This window comes from Oreochromis niloticus, linkage group LG8 (assembly GCF_001858045.2).
Source record: "Oreochromis niloticus isolate F11D_XX linkage group LG8, O_niloticus_UMD_NMBU, whole genome shotgun sequence".
Classification (NCBI taxonomy): Eukaryota; Metazoa; Chordata; class Actinopteri; order Cichliformes; family Cichlidae; genus Oreochromis; species Oreochromis niloticus.
The window spans coordinates 12421122-12440210 of NC_031973.2; the positions used below are offsets into that span (position 1 = coordinate 12421122).

A 19089-nucleotide genomic window follows, 5' to 3' on the forward strand; every position below is an offset into this window, starting at 1 on the left:
GATGTTTTCTTGTTCTGGCAGCGATGATTATGAATTTTCAATCATAATATACACATAACTGTAAAGCCTCTAAAATAGCTTTTTGTCCTTTGAGTCCTTGAGTGTCCTTGTAAGTCTCTTAGTGCTAAAAGGCCTGACAAAAATGGGACTGTTGTACAGGGTGGGCCATTTATATGGATACACCTTAATAAAATGGGAATGGTTGGTGATGTTAAAGTCCTGTTTGTGGCACGTTAGTGTATGTGAGGGGGCAAACTCCTCAAGATGGGTGGTGACCATGGTGGCCATTTAGAAGTCGGCCATCTTGGATACAACTTTTGTTTTTTCAATAGGAAGAGGGCCATGTGACACATCAAACTTATTGGTAATGTCACAAGAAAAACAATGGTGTGCTTTGTTTCAACGTAACTTTATTCTTTCATGAGTTATTTACAAGTTTCTCTTTGTTCACAGCCATTGACATGTCGAAGAGGTTAACATGTGAGGAGCGGATCGAAATTGTGTTGATATCTGGTGAACGCAGTAACCAGGTCATTGCAGCAGATTTCAATGCAAGACACCCTACGAGACCACCCATCTCCCATGCTACAGTTAGCAAACTGCTTGCTAAGTTTCGTGAAACTGGTTCAGTGTTGGATTTGCCAAAATGTGGACGCAAGAAAACTGTCACTAATGAAGAAACATCAGTGGCTGTCCTAGCTTCATTCAGCAAGAGCCCACAGCGTAGCACTCGCCGCATGTCACTGGGGAGTGGCATTAGTCGAACATCCCTTCGGCGTATATTAGCTACTCACAAATGGCACCCTTACAAACTCCAGCTACTGCAGCATCTCAACGAGGGTGACTCAGATCGGCGCACAGAATTTGCAGAATGGGCAAAACAAAAATTGGAACAGGACCCTCAGTTCACGCAGATTTTGTTCAGTGATGAGGCAAACTTTTATGTGAATGGTGAAGTTAACAAACAAAACCACCGCTATTGGTCTGACACTAACCCACATTGGATGGATCCCTCCAAGACTGTTGGAACAACAAAAGTGATGGTTTGGTGTGGTATATGGGGTACAACGATAGTGGGTCCATTCTTCATCAATGGAAACCTCAAGGCCACTGGATATTTGAAATTGCTACATGATGATGTGTTTCCCTCTTTATGCACTGAAGCTGGCACGTTCCCTGAGTTTTTCCAGCAAGATGGTGCACCACCACATTATGGGTGCCAGGTCCGAGCATTCCTAAATGAACAGTTTCCTGGAAAGTGGATTGGTCGTCGTGGGCCAGTTGAATGGCCCCGAGGTCTCCCGATCTGACCCCCTTAGACTTTTATCTTTGGGGTCATCTGAAGGCAATTGTCTATGGTGTGAAGATATGAGATGTGCAGCACCTGAAACTACGGATACTGGATGCCTGTGCTGGCATTTCTCCTGCGGTGTTGCTATCAGTGTGTGAAGAGTGGGAGAAGAGGGTTGCATTGACAATCCAACACAATGGGCAGCACATTGAACACATTTTATAAGTGGTCAGAAACTTGTAAATAACTCATGAACGAATAAAGTTACGTTGAAACAAAGCACACCATTGTTTTTCTTGTGACATTACCAATAAGTTTGATGTGTCACATGGCCCTCTTCCTATTGAAAAAACAAAAGTTGTATCCAAGATGGCCGACTTCTAAATGGCCACCATGGTCACCACCCATCTTGAGGAGTTTGCCCCCTCACATACACTAATGTGCCACAAACAGGACTTTAATATCACCAACCATTCCCATTTTATTAAGGTGTATCCATATAAATGGCCCACCCTGTAGTATTATCTGATTATGCAACCAGGCTCTTTTGGTTCCTGTCTTACAGTTTTTCTTTTTTCTCTTTGTCAAGTCCTTCCCTATTTACCATTACAAAGCGCTAAAAAAAAAAAAAAAATCCTTTCATGTAAATATTGTATTGACAACAAGAAGAAGCCACTTTGTGTCTCAGAGCTCTTCAAAACATTTTTTCTCAGCTGCACGTAGACACGGCAACGCCTTCATCGACCATTTACATGAAGATTTTACAATTTGTTGTGTTTGCTTTCCAGTTAGCTTACCTTTGGACCCACAGAGAGCCATAATTAGAGGGCTGTTGCTCTTGTCCAGCTCCCTTAGACAGGCACTACCAGCTCGGTCTCTGATGACGGACAGCTCTTTCAAGATGAGAGCCTTTTAACAAACACACACAAAATGATCTTGAAAGATGGCACAGCAACATCTATACTTTTTTGTTCTTCTCTTATACACAAAATAAAAACTTCATATCACACTTCCTTTTCTTCAATACCTTCAATGAAAACTTGTGAAACTTTCTGAGCCTATAAATATGAACAGAACAAATCACAGTATTCAACATTACCACAGACAAACTGGATGATTTCGTGCTGTACTCTCCAAAAACTACCCCAGCCCAATCAAACACATTGCTCTCAGTGTACGAGAACCCCGATGATTGGATTGATCATCGTTGGAAATGGTCCCTCTGCGATATGATGACCATCTGTCAGTGAAGATCTTATTTAAGGTCAGTTGTTGCCAATGTGCAGCCTACCGTCAAGTCAATTTCAGAGCTTGACCAATTTTGGAAGTATTTGTGCCTTTTATCGAACAAAAGGTGCAAGCACACAGGAAATATTGGAAAGACGAGAGATACAGAAATTAGATAGTAAAAAGTCAATTTGATGAGAAACTGAAGAAAAGTTTTGGGTTTACTGGCAGTGCTTATAATTCATAACATGGGAGAAAATAATGAAATCACCACATTTGGATGATGTTCATTCAGCTTTCATCTCAAGTTTGTAGCAAATAAATAACAGATATGACAAAAAATTACATTGGTTTAATAACCTCAAACAAATTATAATTTAGATATATCACTTAATGGTGTGTTCATTTTCACATCAAGCAGAGGAAGAAAAAAGGAATAGGGATTCATAAAAAAACAAAAGACATCAGATCAGGTACTTTGTTGCTCCTCCTTGGGCTTTTACAATGACCTTAACCGTTTGAGTTTAGGCCTTAATCAAACTGATTCCAACTTTCTCGAACAAAAGTGGTCAGTTCAAGCTTTGCAGGATGGATCCTTGTCATGGACTCTTTTTTTTGGGGGGTAGTTTCCACATCAGCTGGATTGAGAGCCAGACTGCTTGTTTCCATGTCACTCTGTTAATTTGCCAGTGCCAAAGAAAAACTTTAATACTCTTCGCTCCTTGGCAACATGTATTGCACTGAAAATAGCATCTTCGTCACCAAACCTACTTTCTATCTATTATCCATCAGTGGAATGAGAGAAGACTCTAATATTTCTGTGTGCATCTGTGACTTTACCACTGAGGTAATGATTGCCATCCTCTTTGGTCTTTTACCTGTAATATAAACCCATAACATGAATGAATTGGACATTTGCTTCTTTTCTTTGTACACCCACAGACCACTTTGTTAGTTACATCTGTCCATCTCCTCATTAATGTGAATGTCTAATTAGCCAATCATATGGCAGGAACATGATGCATTTAGGCATGTAGACATGGTCAAGATGATCTGCTGAAGCTGCATTAGCATGGAGAAGAAAGGCGATTTAAAACATCCAGTGAGCTGCAGTTTTCTAGCTGAAAATGACTCTTTGATGTCAGGACAGAGAATGGCCAGGCTGCTTCAAGCTAACAGGAAGGCAAAATAACGTTTACATTACAACCAAGGAAGGCAGAACAGCATCTCTGAATGCACAAACCTTGAACCAGATTGACTATAGCTGCAGGGGACAACACCAGGTGCCACTCATGTCAGCTAAGAACATGAAACTGAGCCTATAATTCACACAAATACTAACCAAACTACAGCTGTAACACTTGATTAATTCTTCTGTTCTTCTACAACACGTCTACTTCCAACAGCACATGCTCGCTTTTGGAAATTGGAGTTAAAGACTTATTATGCTAACGGAAGTCTTCATTCTCAGACTGCAGGCTTACTGGTGGCTCCTAGAGTTTCTAAAAGCAGAGTGGCAGGCAGCTATCAGGCCCTTCCGCTGTGGAAAAATCTCTGGGTTCAGGAGACACACACTCTCTCTACTTTTAAGATTAGGACTCAAAACTTTCCTTTTTTGATAAAGCTTATACTTAAAGCTGGATCAGGTGAACCTGAACCATCCGTCGATTACACTCCTATCAGCCCAAATTGCTGCTGCCGAGCATTTCTTCTTCACTGAACTCTTTTCACTCCCCAGGTGTTTACACACCACTGCAGCATGTCACAAAATGTTTGTTTTGTCCCGTCTCCCTTAGCTCTTATGTTTCTTTACCTCGCCATATAAAGTGCCTTGAGCCAGCTGTTGTTGTAATTCGACACAATATAACTAAACCTGGTTTGAATAGAACTGAATGACTCACAACTGGTGTAGTGTTCAAAAAGTAGTGGGAAGGTATCAATTAAATGAAAAAGCTTTCATCTCGTGCGGTGATGAAATGTTTCAGCAATGATGCAGATTGTCCATGCCTACCTCCAGGGTTTCTTCTGCTGTGCAGCCTGGCTGCTGCTGCAACTTGCCCGTATCCAAAGCTTCAATGTATTCGTCACATTTCTTGTAGCCATCATCCAACAGGTCCTGCTTAGCCTTCAGCAGGCCCTGGCCTGGTGTAACATCCCCGATTCCAATAGAGAAACCCCTGTTTGCTGAAAGTTGAGGTAAAAATAAATAAATAAATAATTCTGTGTAATCTTTTATTGCTCTTAAAGGGTTTTGAATTTTCTAATATGAACCAAGACACTAGAAGATATCTTGGCATATATCAGACCTAAGAAATAAGCAGTAAATGCCTTGTAGACCACCTACAGAGATACACGGGAGCAAGTCTTGCCAAGCGAGACATGGCGTTGGCAGCCTCCAGCTGTCCCCAGTCCCTCAGCAGGATGTAGAAAATGTTATTCTTCGAGCCAGATCCCAAGGTGCCCTTATCCATGCTACCACACATCAGCTCACTGTTGTGAATCACCACAACTGGGGATATGACACAAGAATAGGACAAACAGCGATGCTATTAAATCCAGAATAGAAACACCAGGTGAATAAAACACTGCACCCTGTTCGTCTCAAGACACCTGACACCTACCTGACAGGACATTCTCAAACCTCAAAGGAATTTCAGGAATCACACTAAAATTTGATGAACTCTCCTAGCGACGGGCAATTACTCAATTTTATTTTTCGCTCATATGTTACTGCTCATACAGGCTTCATTAAATGTTTCTAGGTAGTTGCTGACAAACAAATGTATCTATTAAATTGATTTAATTTCAATCACAATCAAACTTTAAAGCCTCCTCCTGAAACTTCATCGCTACAAAGACGTGTTTGTAATGTGAGATGTAGTCAAACAAAAGCTTTACAGTTGGTTTCATTAGGTGGACGTCTTTACTTAAGAAACTCACACGAATCATTGTGACAAAGGTCCTCTCCCTTGCCGCAGTACTGTTTGCCCTTGGTGCGTAGGTTGGCATTGACTGGACATTCCTTACTTGGCTTCAGGATTAGGCTGAAGATTTGCTTTCCTGTCCACAGAGCCATGGGCTGACAGACACAGAATAGATTATTAGTGCTGGGTCACAAATATGGACTTATGTAACCAGCTCAGCAGTGTGGAGTACCTTTATTATGGCCGGGCGAGGGAGAGAGATCCTAACTCTTTCATCTTTACCCACAAGGATTGACGCTACTATTTGGCAGGCTTTTGATCTGTCAAAGAAGGTGTCCTTCAGCGTCAAGAGGTAAGCACCTAGGCAGTACAAACACGTTATTAATTCACGGGAAATTAAAAAACAGGTGCCTTTCAAATATTGCAAAAGTGCACACCCATCTGGCAGAGAATGGATTTTTTTTAATACCTCCTGATTTTTTAAATGCTTTCTTAATATTTCCATACATTATACATCTATTTATGATGCTTTTAAGAACCGGGACACTCATATCATACAAAAACATCTACAGCTGGATGCCACACATCACTGCACTGACCTGTCAGGAAGTCCTGAATAGCAGCAATAAGGGGTTCGCCATTTCTTGGAGTGACAAGATTAGCTTTGGTCTGAAAGAAAAGATAATAAGTTGTCTAACTGCAGTTTCCTCTAGACAGCTTTTCATTGCTGAAAAAACACATCTGTCTGTGTGCAGTTTGTTTAAACACCATGTAGTATAATGACACATACCCCCATGAGGATAAGAGCCTCAGCTTTAGCTTCTTCAGTTTGAGGTAGATGGAGATTCATTTCGTCCCCGTCAAAGTCAGCGTTGTATGGCGTGCACACACACTCATTAAACCGAAATGTCCTGTGAGGTTTGACCCTGGCCTGTGTGTGAGTTTGAAAAGTGCCAAAAACAATGTCATTCAAAAGGATCCAACTAAAATATTTCTCATTAGTCGAGATTTTTTTTTAAAAGTAGAGAAAAAACTAAAATGCGAACCATGTTCAGGAACCATGTTTTCAGTGTGTAACAGGTAATTATTAAATGACAAAAAGGAACATCAAAGTGCAAATAGATTATTTTGACTGCACCTGTATTCTACTTTACACATTTCTAGATGTGTGTTCATTGACTTGACCCAGCACTGGGTTTAAAAGTAACTTTGCAAGTAAAAAGTAAGAAATAACGTCAACTAAACTATACGCAAAACTACGATCTTTGTAGATAAAACACGAGGAGTCCTAAAACCTAGTTAAGATGTTTTGTGTGTGTTTGCACACCAGCAAAAGAAACGTATGAAACATTTTTAATCTTGTTTTCTTGTTTTCTTTATCATTTTCATTAGAAGAACAATACATTAATAATTCTCTGTGTGGCTGTGAAAATTATGGTTACAATAACAGTTTAACAAGTATTTAGGGCAAAAAAAAAAAAAAAACATCTTACAATGTGAGCCATGATGCTGAGTTTGTGCAGAGAAGGCTGTCGATTGAAGAGGACGATGTCTCCATCTATTAGGTGCCTTTCCACCAAATCACCAAACCTCAGTTCCTGGGCAATCTTTTCACGGTTTCCATATTTTAAAAACCTGACAAACAAAAATGATTTATTGTTGGTTTCCAAAGAAAACAGTAGACACTTCTTTTTTCATCAAGAATTAATTTATCAACGAAAAAAGATTAAGTAATTAAAACAAAAAAGACAAAAAAGGGAAATAAAAGGAAATTCAACAACAATTCACAAGAAAACTCCTCAGCTGCAGTCATTAAATGAAAGTTTTCTACTCAGATTACATTTATGCCTCACTTCTTCAAAGGATATGATAACAAAGTTTGGAAGATACAGATCTTGAATTCTGACAAGCAGCTTTTCAGCCGAAACTTTACATGCAGGATCTGCTCTTTCTAGTTAAACAGCCCTCAGGCAGCGATACTGAAACAGTTTGCTCCTTTTTCAGACATTCTCACATCATATCAAGTTTTAATCACATGATCATAAATTAGATTATTACTGTTTTTCCATTGTGTCAGTGTATAAACATTCGGGAAGTGGTACTTTTAAACCATTTAAATTCCATGTGTGCCCAATAAAGATCATCATCACATAAAATAAATAGAATAATGAACTTCAGCTGTATAGACTAATAAAAAGAAAGGATATTTTAAATATTAAAGCAGAGAGTATACGACAGAGTATGGTGTAAAATAAATACAAAGTACTAAGCCTCACCTTTTAATCTGAGTGTGTCTGTTCTGTATGAAGTTGGCTCCAGGGTGAACATCAGGACCATTACGGACCAGTTTCCTCATTAGCTCCAGATTGGCTTTGTTTACCTTGAGATAAGCCAAATTCAAATACAGTATTACACACACAAGGATTGAAATCAAAAATGGGTATTTAGTGTTATTTTTGCTAGTCATGGAGAAAGCTTTACCCTCTCTGGGTATGTCAGGATTTTGGCCACATGCACAGGGACAGCCACCTCATCGATTCTCAGGTTTGGGTCTGGAGAAATGACAGTTCTGCCAGAGAAGTCCACTCTTTTGCCAGAAAGGTTTCCTCTGAATCGACCTGAGTTACCATTAGACAAAATCAGTCATTCAGATACTTAAACTCTTCATTTGTCAAGCAACATGAAAACAAACATCTGCCAAGTGCCAAAAAAAGTAAGAACAAAATTAAATGTTGCTAAATTAGCCAAGATTTTGTTGCACATTATACCTTGCTTTCCCTTGAGCCTCTGCACAAAGCCCCTAGTCCATTTTTTAGGTGCCATATTGAGGGGGATACCAGAAAGTTCACTATTAATGTAAAGGGCACACTGCAGCTGGAGGAAGTCCCAGTCCTCCATGATCATCTGGGTTTTTGCTCCTGTCATACGATGCTGCAAGAGAAGAGTTTGTTAAGTGGGATATCTCCAATTAAACATAATACATCTGATAACATGTCTGTGAAGATTCTCAGTCATCCAGGTCATCGTAGTCTAAGGAGCTTGGAAAGAAAAGCATCTGGACTTCTTTGAGTTGCTCGAAGACGTTTCACCTCTCATCTGAGGAAGAAGAAGAAGCAGCTTCTCGGATGAGAGGTGAAACGTCTTCAAGCAACTTAAAGTCCAGACGCTTTTCTTTCCAACCTTAGACTATTGATAACTGTATTATAGACAAACTTGGGATTGATGATTTTCAGATCAATGCATCGGACAAGGTTTGAAGATGAATCTTAATTGCCCCTGCTGTTAACGTGTACAGGTGAAAGATACCTTTTTAATGACATCATTAAGGAAGATTATCTCTGTTAGCTTCATAGTGAGGTCGTCTTCATTGGTGCCAGACTTAAGGTCGCTGACAACAGACGGTCGGATGCAAAGAGGAGGCACGAGGAGACGGGTGATGATAAGGTCTGCGGGTTTCCCTGCTTCGGGGTTCATCAGCAGCAGAGGGATGTCCTCTTCAGGAATCCTCCTGAACAGGTTCAGCACGACCAGAGGATTCAGGTTTTCCTGAAAAGGGAATTAGAAATGAAGGCAAGATCCTGAGTTCAAAGAATACATCGATTTTTCTAAAAAATAAATAAATAAATGAATAGAAAGAATGTTAAAAATTCCTTACATCTAAAATAAATGCTTTTAATATTTATTTCCAAATTATCCTTAAACCATACAGTGACTGTAAGCCACAGCCATGTCGATATATTAGGCCTACTTTTTGGTCCATTTTTAAAATCAGACCCATGTGCTGCCATATGACAAAAGTAGTAGTAAAAAACTTCACCTGTGCTCTGGTCAGCAGTGGTTCAACCAGTTTGTTGTGTTCAATGGCAATATCAAAGGACTGCAAGAAATCTGACACAAAAGCATCCACCACTTTCTTGGTCGTCTTATACTTCTCATGGATGATCTTAAGTAGGCCACACTTTTTGACTGGTCCTAAAGAGTAAACACACACACACACTGATTTAGCAATCAAGTCAGGGTGGCTTTTAAAAAGAACCAGTTATGAAATGCAAAGGTCTCTCCTCACCATTGAAAGCAGAACAATTTAGACAGACTGTCCTTTTGCGGCATTTATCAGAGATTTTCTTCTTCAGCCCACGTTTCTGGAGATAGGCCAGGTTAGGCCGTTTCAAGTAATCCATGAACTGCAGCTTCTCTTCTTTCGTCAGCATTATCCTTGAACATGTCTTACAAATCATCTGGATACACAAGGAGGGAACTGAATGATCGTTTCTCACAAAGTCTTAAATTATGAAATGTACTGCATATCACTTCACCTTCACCACTTCAACATTTGGCAATACAGTATGATAACTCAAGAAATAATGAATCTCTTTATTTCTCGCCTATTTACGGCACTCTAGTGACACCTAAAGGAGAAATACAATTTCACATCTATGGTTCTGAAATAGATTTTAAAATGTACCTTGCAATTCCTTAAACATGTACTCTTGGAACACAATGAAAGGTTTGTAAGATATTTTAGTCACTACAACAAGAAAACACTGGATTTACCTGTAAGATTCCTATCGTGGCTTTGAAATAACCAACATGAAAACAGGGCAGCTCAAGATCCAGGTAGCCATAATGTCCTAAACAATCTGCCAGATTCTTCCCACATGTCAGGCACGGTCTGTCTTTCTCACTGGTGCCCTGCAGGAAGCATGAGATCGGAGAAATAAGGCTGAAATATGAGGATTAACTCAATGGGTAATTCAAGACTGTTATTGATGCACCAATGCAAATCTACCAAACACCCATATAAGAGTTCAGTGGTGTAAAAATCAAGCATGTGGACTTCCACACTGTGACAACCCCTTGTGAATAAAGGAGCAGCCAAAAGAAGCTTTCGTGTGTAAATGTTAAAATATTTAAAGTTAAATGTTTAACGATGTCATTATAAAGAGTGAAACTTTTTATTTTTCATAGATGGGGTTGTCAAACCAGCTAGCACAAAGAAAACATGGCTGTTTGATCTTTAGTAATGACAGAAGAAGAATGAACGTGATGTGCATTTATGGAAATGGAAACTAAATTAACTTTCACATAAAAGGCCTCTTAGCAATCCCTTCCAAACATTTTTGACATATTTTATGTCCATGCCCTGTATTTCTGTATTTATGCATTTCTCAAGTGTTTTCTTGAGTCATTGCAAACAGAAGTAAAAGGTCTTCCATGTCATACCATACGGTGGTCCAACACTCCATAGGCCAGCGGAGTGTGTTTGGTGTCCTGGCTGTAGAGATTTTTACTGACCACCTGGATGTGGGCCTGCTGCCGCATCTGCTCAGCAGATTTCATGCCGAAGCAGATGTGGCTTCTGTAAACAATGACATAAAATAAAGCAAAAACAAATTAACGAGTTTAATATCTCCAGTTGGTAACAAGAGGAAACAAATAAGCAGGATTGCTTGAGCTCTGGTACACCTTTGGTCAGAAATTTAAAACCAATGTCATAGTCATAGTAATCTTGAACTTTAAATGATTTCTTTGAACTGTTCTTTTTCCAGGTCATAATGATTATACAGCATACATCTTTAATGGATTTAAAGGTAGACCTCCTCCTTTATTATTCCATCCACTTTGTACATTGCAAAAAAGTGGATGAAACCAGTAGCAAAAAGTTCCAGAACATGATGCCGCCATTATTATGCTTGACAGCTGGTACAATGTTCGTAGGTTTGCAAGCCTCACCTGTCCTTATCCAAACACACCTCTTGTCATTCTAATCAAACTTTTCGCCATAAAGTATTTGGCTCGTTCGTGTCCATGACACGGCCATGTTCTGATCACAGCTGTATTGTTGCTGAAATCACTTTTTCTAGCATATCATAGGCAAAGCTTACAAGAAAATCCTATCTTGAACTTACTGAACTATTGGGTGACGCATGCTTACAGGGTGACACTAGCGTTTACGTGAAAACTTAGTTGCCAATATGCAGATTCAATGAAGCATATTTACTCATTCATCACACTTTTTAAATGCGTCCATCAAGGTTTTCAACTCTATTCCACAGTTACGTTATGTAAGTACGACTAAATTATCCGGCAATTCAGAACTATTCTTATATTAACGACCTAAACAACTTGTGTGGCTAACCGGCGAGCTAACCAGGCTAACAGGAGTCCTCCCTCGGTCATACTCACATTTTTTTGGCCACATCTGTCTCTCTGAACTGCTCCTTCACCATTTTGGCTGCTTCTACTACATTAATAATATTACACGAAAGTAAATTGTTATGTTGTCCTCATTGCAGGATGCTAAGCTACAGAAATAGCCAGCATACTGTCATGTTGTGAATATGCTAGCAGTCAGCAGCATGCAATGTGTTGATAGCATGCATGGGAGCCACCGTGCAGTGCTGCCTTCAGGGTCTATTTGAAATTTAACAACACGTACTCTGATTGTTTTAGGCCTTACTATATTGACAGATTAAAAAAAAACTATAGGAAACTTACAAAAAGATGCTTTCACAGAATACATGGATACATTTAATTGTTTAAATATATAGACATTAAAAATACGCCTAATATCTCCTTAAATAAATGTGGCGATCATATGCGGAATTAGTTTTAATTAACAAAGGCTAATTTTATCATATTCATATTGCGGGTTTTCGTTATTAAAATTTACACTCGATGGTCTCCTCAGCCTAGTCCCACAAAACTTGTTTTTAATTGCCTATTTCTCTGGGGAAAAAAACTAGTATATGAAAGCCATTGAACGCATCGTAAGCATACACCCAACAACAGGAGGAAAGAGAAGTCACGGAAGTACGGATACAGCTAGTATGACCTGTATGCTGACATCTAGCGGCTAACAGGAGTACTACTTCCAGGGGGATTTATGGTGAATTTAGCTCATCTTCAAAAATGTAATTAAATTAAATTAAAAAACACTATTTCTGGAAAAAAAATCAACTCTCCTTAATTTAGAACTATGACTTTTTGAATGTTTGCTTATATGATGAAAGGGAAATAAAATAAATGAAGAGAAGTATATTAATGGACTACAGATGACTGTTCAGAAAATTAATGTACTCTTAAATGTTTTTAAATGTAACAACATAGGGATTCTCATGTAAATCCATCAATCCAGCACACACACACACACACACACACACACACACATATAGATATATTTTTACATATATGGATGGATTTGCATGACAATTTTTCTCAAATATTTCCTCAGTGAAAATGCATCAATCTATGCTCTTATATCACATACAGTATGTTTAACAATTCAGCCTCTAGATGGCACCAAATGCTTTTCCAGCCGCTGGAAACAGGGTGAGGGAGGCAGCTCGGGCTAAACAAACCTGCTGTTGTACCTGTGTGCTTTGATGCGTTGGCATTGAGGCACTGATGGCGACTGATGACTTCCTGATGAAAATTTCCTCCCACAACATGCTTGTGTTGATTAATTGTTCTGTCAGCTTATAACCATTGACAGCGAAAATTGCCCAACTGAATCTGATTTGCCATTTTCTAATTCTGCTGACATCTGAATCTAAGAAGGCCTCTAATTGAACCTCTAATACAGTGTTTAACAAGGTCTGCCCTTTTTCAATCTGCCTTTGGTGAAAACAGCTTCCTGAAAAGGTTGGTCTCTAAAAGGATAGTCCAATACTTAAAACATATACATATACATACAGAGCATGAGAAATGATCCAGATAAACACTTGAGGGACTTCTGCTAACAACGCCTTCAGCTTAAGGGGTAACACAGTAATCGCTCTTTAAAGTGCCCCTTGAGCATCTATGTGTACAAAACTGTGTATGAAATCGAGTACGGTTGGTTAATCGTCCAATCATGAGCAGAAGCACAACCTCACAAACGCAGCACTCCCCATGGAGGAGTTGAATATCTCAGACTTCTCAGATCCGAGGTCTGCTCAGGAAAACCATCTCTCAGGAGGGAGGATCCAGGGATTTGTTTACTGTCACTGTGCTAAATTGTGATAGATTTAGTTTCAGAGAAAGGCTTTTAGATGAATTATGCAACTTTTTCCCTTGTATATGCTGAAGCTCTAGGGTATGTAATGACCAGATAATGCACTTTGCCAATTTCCACAAAATCTGCAGGATTGATGTATACTAAAGTTGAGAGAGTCCCTAGATTATTATGTATTAACGATCGCTCCATGCCAAGGCTTTTCTGTGTGGAGTTTGCATGTTCTCCCCATGTCTGTGTGGGTTCTCTGCAGGAACTTTAGCTTCCTCCCACAGTCCAAAGACATGCATTTCATCAGGTTAGAATAGCTGGTGATTCTGAATTGCCCATACATGTGAATGTGAGTGTCTACCCCGGCTCTCACCCTATGGTAGCTGGGACAGGCCCCATCCCCGTTGCAACACTGCAATAAGGATAGGCAGAAGAGAATGGATGGATGGAGGGATGGATGGATGGATGGATGGATGGATTTGTATCTGCCTGCTGAAAACAGTATCTTATAGCCAGCTAGCATGATTGTGACTCCTTATGACTGACTGTAAAGAGTTGTTGCCTAGCACTACATGTAATAATATAGCATTAGTTTAGAACTACCTAGACCACAAGTGAGTCAAGCCAACAGTCTTGTCTTATTCCCAGTGCTGATTTGGGAATGAGACCACATTATGCCAACGCTAAAATGACTAACACTGAAATGTTTTCCCTTCCAGCCAGAGTGATGGAATATAACCTTCTGTATTTGTCCTATTTCTGTAAATGGTTCAATAACAAACAGGTAAACATGACTAATAATGTGACATTCTGAATCAGTTGTCATCACATATTAGTGATCTTAGCCGCCAAGTGTGTGACAATTTTATGACTGTCAAACTGTGTTATGTTTGGCATTTTTCACAGATTCAACGAAATAGAACAGCTTGGCCTGAGAACACCAGCAAAGAAACTGGCTGTCAGATCTTTGCCCTCCCCCAATTGGTCAAACAGAACAAGCAAACTGGGATTCTCTCTCAGGAGTGATAAAGAAGACTTGTCAATGCATTATATTAAACAGTCAAATATTCTTGTTATAATATTGTAAATCACATTTTTCAGATTCTCTGTTTACTCAGGGTCAGTTATATCACCCGGTGTTAGGTGTACTTGAAGAATGTCTCCTGACACAATGGACTCTACTACATGTGGAGAGAGAAGTGCAGGTGCTTCTCCACCTTGCACAATTATTGTAGACAACACCCTGCCAATGGTTCGACATATTCCATTTTGCAAGTGTAGGATGTTAAATCTCAGTGTGCATCCATTTGGTGTAGCTGTAGATAACACACATAAAATGTATATTCTGTACAGACCACAACTGATATCTTGAGATCGTCAAAATTGTAATTTTTTAAAAAACTGTTTCAGACACACAGAACATAACAGATTTTTCTCACATTTGAACACACAAACTGAGCTCCAACCTGCTGCTGACCTTCTACCATTCATCCATTGAGAGCCTGCTGACATACTGCAGCTGCACTAAGGCTGCCCTCTCCCCTCCCTGATGGACATTTATTCCTCCCGCTGCCTCAACAGAACAACAAACATCATCAAAGACAGTTCCCACCCTGGTTTTAACTTATCCAACCCGCTTCCCTCAGGAAAGCGCTACAGGTGCATCAGCACAAAGACCGACAGACGAAAGAACAGTTTCTTCCCAAAAGCCATAACCACCCTTAACTCACACATGCACTGATCAGCACAGTCCCCCCCACTGCACTACATCTGACCCAAGTGCACAGAGTTACAAGAGAAAATTATGCTGTGATTGTGCATTTTAACTTAGTCAAAAATACCTTTGTAATTGTTTAACTTAAAGAAATGATGCAAGTTAAGACGCAAATAAGATATTTAATAATCAAAGGTTATTTTCAAATCTTACCTTGAATCATGAACTGCACTCGGTCTATCAGACTCTTCTAGGAGGCTATGCTGAATTGAATATATTATATTCTCCTTATATCTAATTCTACTCAAATCCAATCCAACTTTATTTATAAAGCACTTTAAAACATCCCTGCCTGATGGCAGAGACTCGAAATCAGCTCGTCTCACCGCTGCTATCCAAGCCTGACGTCTTCGTTTGGTAATATCAGATACACGAGATCCCTCACGTTGCTTCCAGGAGGGGAAACGATAAAAAGAGAGCCCATTTTCCAGCTTATTCCCTTCCCGATAGTGCGATCTAACATTGCAACCGACAATAGCTGATGTTTCCGTGCGCTTTCGCTCCTGTAGCCCTTTGTTTGGCCTACTAAGATGGCGGCTCGACCAAAAATCGTGGCCACGCCCCCTAACGTGACATCACGCTGAATGTGGAGAATGTGTTTTTTTTAAAATTTAAATAGCTACATTTGCTAAGGTTTTTTCGGCCCGCCACGTAGCATAGCGGTAAGTGGTGGGCCTTATAGCCGGCTCGAAATACAGAGATCGCAGGTTCGAGTCCCATGCTGCTCACCTGCTCGGAGTTGCAGTGGAAATTGAAAATTTCATGTCTCTCTTCACAGGCCAAAACACCCGCTACGGAGGGGAACAGTGCTCCGGACCAGGGAGGTAGGAAAGCCCGTAGAAGCGGAAATTGCCGCTACGGAGTGGGGAGCGAGTCCGTTGTAGCGAAAAAAGCCAGGGGTCGCTCCGGGCCCTTGCTCTCCTCACACCCGTTACGGAGGGCCTCCCTGGTCCGGACCATGCAGGGTGGGTGGGGTTATTGGGAAAAGTCACATTCACCTTCTAGGGACGCAAAGGAACAAGGTAAGTAGGGAGGGAGGTAGCCCGTGGAAGCGAGCTGCCCTCCCTCTTTTGTTTTTTGTTTTTTGTTTGTAATCTAGATAAACCTAATAAACATTTACCCAATTAATGCCAAAACGTTCAGACTATTTGACCATAATAAAACTTCCATAGTTTCTCTTCTTATGCAAAGCAAACAAACACAGGATGTCCTTTCTGATCCGTAGCCTAATGCACACCTGCACCTTCAACCTACTGTAAGCACAGACTTCTTGGATGGTCTGTTATTAAAATTAAGCATTTAGAAAAATCCCACTATGGCTACGTTCACACTGCAGGTCTTAATGCTCAATTCCGATTTTTTGATCAAATCCGATTTTTTTTGTCTGCTTGTTCACACTACACATAAAATGCCGTTTTTAATCCAAAATTTTCCCTATCTGAGGGAAAGCAAACCAACACACAGGTGTTGCTTTGGGGAAATAAAGAAATAAAATATAGCTATGGCTATTTGATTCCAGCCTTTGTGTTGTTAGTAGTGAACGTTCTTTTCTCTCATCCATATCCTGACTCTGTTCCACAGATCTTCTTCTCCTTCATGCTGACTCCGCTGTTTAAGAAGCCCAAGTTTGCCAGCACGGTGGGATCGATGCTGATGGACCTGGACTTCTTCGTGTGGTTTCCATGATGAAGGGGCAAGGACTTGAAAATAATTAGCAGTTGGTAATTTGTTGTGCGTGTTCTATCTGCTTAAGAAAAAGTAGCATATTCTTCTTTGCATTGATTTTTCATCTATCTTGTTTTTGATTCTAATTCTGGTTAGAGTGCCCCTAGTGGTGGAAGAAAAATCCACAGAATAGCCGCACCTTTGTATAAGCCTCATGGCTCAAAACCTAGGAAAAAAGTAGCGGCTTATAGACCAGAAAATACGGTAAATGGTTAAAATGACCTCCTCAACATGTCTTGAGTGTACGACACTGAGCTGAACGGCGCTCCTGGTGGCGACGAGTCTATCGAGCCGGTTTCTCCCGAGTTCAGAGGGAAAGAAGCCATCCGGTAAAAGCCTGAACTTACCAATATTTCATTTTATTTTTATGTCAGTGCTCACAGAGTACCTTTACTAAAAGTATGGATTCAGAGGACTGAGAGATCGAGGCTCTGAGAGCTTCGGGTAGATCAACGTTAGGCTCAGCTCTTGCTTTAGTGCCAAACACCAGCTCAGCTGTAGCATCAGCTGAGGAGAGCCTGGAGGTCCAGCCTGTAACCTCAGAGCTGCTCTTCAACTGACTCTGCTGCTATGTTTACGCTTCTCTCCTTTCAGTTTCACCATTTCTTCATTGCTCGCTTGAGATCCCAAGGTACTTGTGTGCAATCTGTCAAGAGATTTATTCTAAATGACACTTCTTCAGCTGAGAGTCTAAGAGTGAAGAGACACAGACTGCAGATCTTTACTTGCAAGGGCGGTCACAGAACGCTCACAACAGAGTGGGGGCCCTGTGATCAGCGCTCTGTTCTTGCACTTGTCTTTATTTATATGCAAAAATAATACAACAGTGAATACGTCTATTCATAGGCAGAGGAAAGTTAGTGCGTAGGGAGTGAAGATAAGAGTGATTTAGGTGTATGCATGTGTGTTGTGGGATACAGAAAGACGCGGCCTCTCTTCTTGTTAGGGAGCGTCAGATAAGAGTGTCCAGCTCTTCCTCTTCCTGGCAGGAGTGAAATAATAACAGCTTATTCAGCTGTGAGAAAGAATTTATAAAACAGTCCTGTAGTGGACAACAGTCTAAGTCATCAAGAGGTCATCATGCAGTATTCTATGCAAACTTATATCATTAAAAGCTTATACTGACTACTAAGTACAATTTTCCATTGACACAATCTTACTTCAGTTTTTTCAAATCCAAACACCAGTCCTTCTCGGATAACGTGGGTTTGTGGTTGTTTCTGTCAGATCCTGCTCTTAGACGAGCCCACGGCCGGGATGGACCCCTACTCCAGGCACCAGGTGTGGTCTCTGCTGAAGAGTCGCCGGACCGGCAGAGTCACTGTGCTCAGCACGCACTACATGGACGAGGCAGACATCCTTGCTGGTACGAATGCTCCTTGTTGTGTAAGATACACAAACCCACACTTTGGACTGGAAATATAGACCAGAAATTGTGCTTTATTTTTATCCTGGATGATGGTATCTCAGGATCTTCTAGCTTGATCAATATTTGAATCAGGAGCTGGTGTTGCAGAAAATTTTCCGTCTTTTCTTGATGATGTTTAAAATAAAACCGTTTGACCGGATGAACAGTTTTCACTCAGGTTTGTTGTGTGTGCATATTTTAAAGTATACTGCTAACATATGCTCCAGCTTGGTGATATTATTCATCATGAGGTCAGCGCTGAGTTTCCTTCCTTGCTGCAGGAGAATTTCAAGAGTGAGATTCAAGGTGCAGAGTGTTAGATTTGTATTGTTGATTGTCATTAATGCTTAGAAATATCTACCCATATATGCTTAGAGTTTTATAATTAGTTGTAGATTGATAGAGGTTTGATCCTTAGTAGTCTGCAGAGACGTTGTGTGCATTCCAGAGTGTTCTGGCTTTCACACCCACATTCTGGGAGCATGGGAGAGGTCATACCTTCTTTTATTGAGTTGTGGTAGGATAAACGTGCCTATGTCAGTTTTAGTCTAAGTGCCTTTTGTTTAGATGAACTGCTGGACTTCCAGACCAGCAGGTTTAGGGAAGTCATTTATGGGGTCACACTCTGACCCCCCCCCCCCCCCCACACAAGGTATTCTTTGTTCACATGTATACCTATGTAAGATGTTATATGTTAATGAACCTATGCATATTCATGTGATCACAATAAAAGGAGTGCTATGGGGAACCTGG

General features: G+C 40.4%; 1 protein-coding gene and 2 long non-coding RNA genes across 7 annotated transcripts in view; 2 read left to right on the top strand and 1 right to left on the bottom strand.

Annotated features, from left to right (window-relative positions):
- Positions 1-11672, bottom strand: part of polr3a (polymerase (RNA) III (DNA directed) polypeptide A) — a 25090-nt gene extending 13418 nt beyond the window's left edge. Inside the window, exons 1-17 of one of the 5 annotated variants that reach the window (XM_013269504.3) lie at positions 11629-11672; positions 10666-10801; positions 9997-10134; positions 9509-9680; positions 9260-9414; positions 8749-8988; positions 8211-8373; positions 7924-8060; positions 7719-7822; positions 6936-7077; positions 6233-6373; positions 6042-6111; positions 5675-5802; positions 5459-5597; positions 4863-5027; positions 4530-4702; positions 2089-2200 (exon numbers count right to left, since the gene is read on the bottom strand). In XM_013269504.3, coding sequence (XP_013124958.1) covers positions 2089-2200; positions 4530-4702; positions 4863-5027; positions 5459-5597; positions 5675-5802; positions 6042-6111; positions 6233-6373; positions 6936-7077; positions 7719-7822; positions 7924-8060; positions 8211-8373; positions 8749-8988; positions 9260-9414; positions 9509-9680; positions 9997-10134; positions 10666-10801; positions 11629-11672 — 2359 coding nt within the window. Of the gene's footprint in view, positions 1-2088; positions 2201-4529; positions 4703-4862; positions 5028-5458; positions 5598-5674; positions 5803-6041; positions 6112-6232; positions 6374-6935; positions 7078-7718; positions 7823-7923; positions 8061-8210; positions 8374-8748; positions 8989-9097; positions 9206-9259; positions 9415-9508; positions 9681-9996; positions 10135-10665; positions 10802-11175; positions 11298-11351; positions 11551-11628 lie in introns of those variants that run through there. The other 4 variants (XM_005471366.4, XM_005471367.4, XM_025909524.1 and 1 more) reach the window with 4 other exon arrangements.
- LOC109203234 (uncharacterized) lies at positions 11373-15344 on the top strand. Its single transcript, XR_002063150.2, has 3 exons — positions 11373-11507; positions 14149-14213; positions 14336-15344. It is a non-coding gene; the product is annotated as an uncharacterized LOC109203234 (long non-coding RNA).
- A 784-nt stretch (positions 15345-16128) lies between these two features.
- On the top strand, positions 16129-18758 carry LOC112841774 (uncharacterized). Its single transcript, XR_003221266.1, has 3 exons — positions 16129-16225; positions 16785-16924; positions 18156-18758. It is a non-coding gene; the product is annotated as an uncharacterized LOC112841774 (long non-coding RNA).
- The last annotated feature ends 331 nt before the right edge of the window (positions 18759-19089 follow it).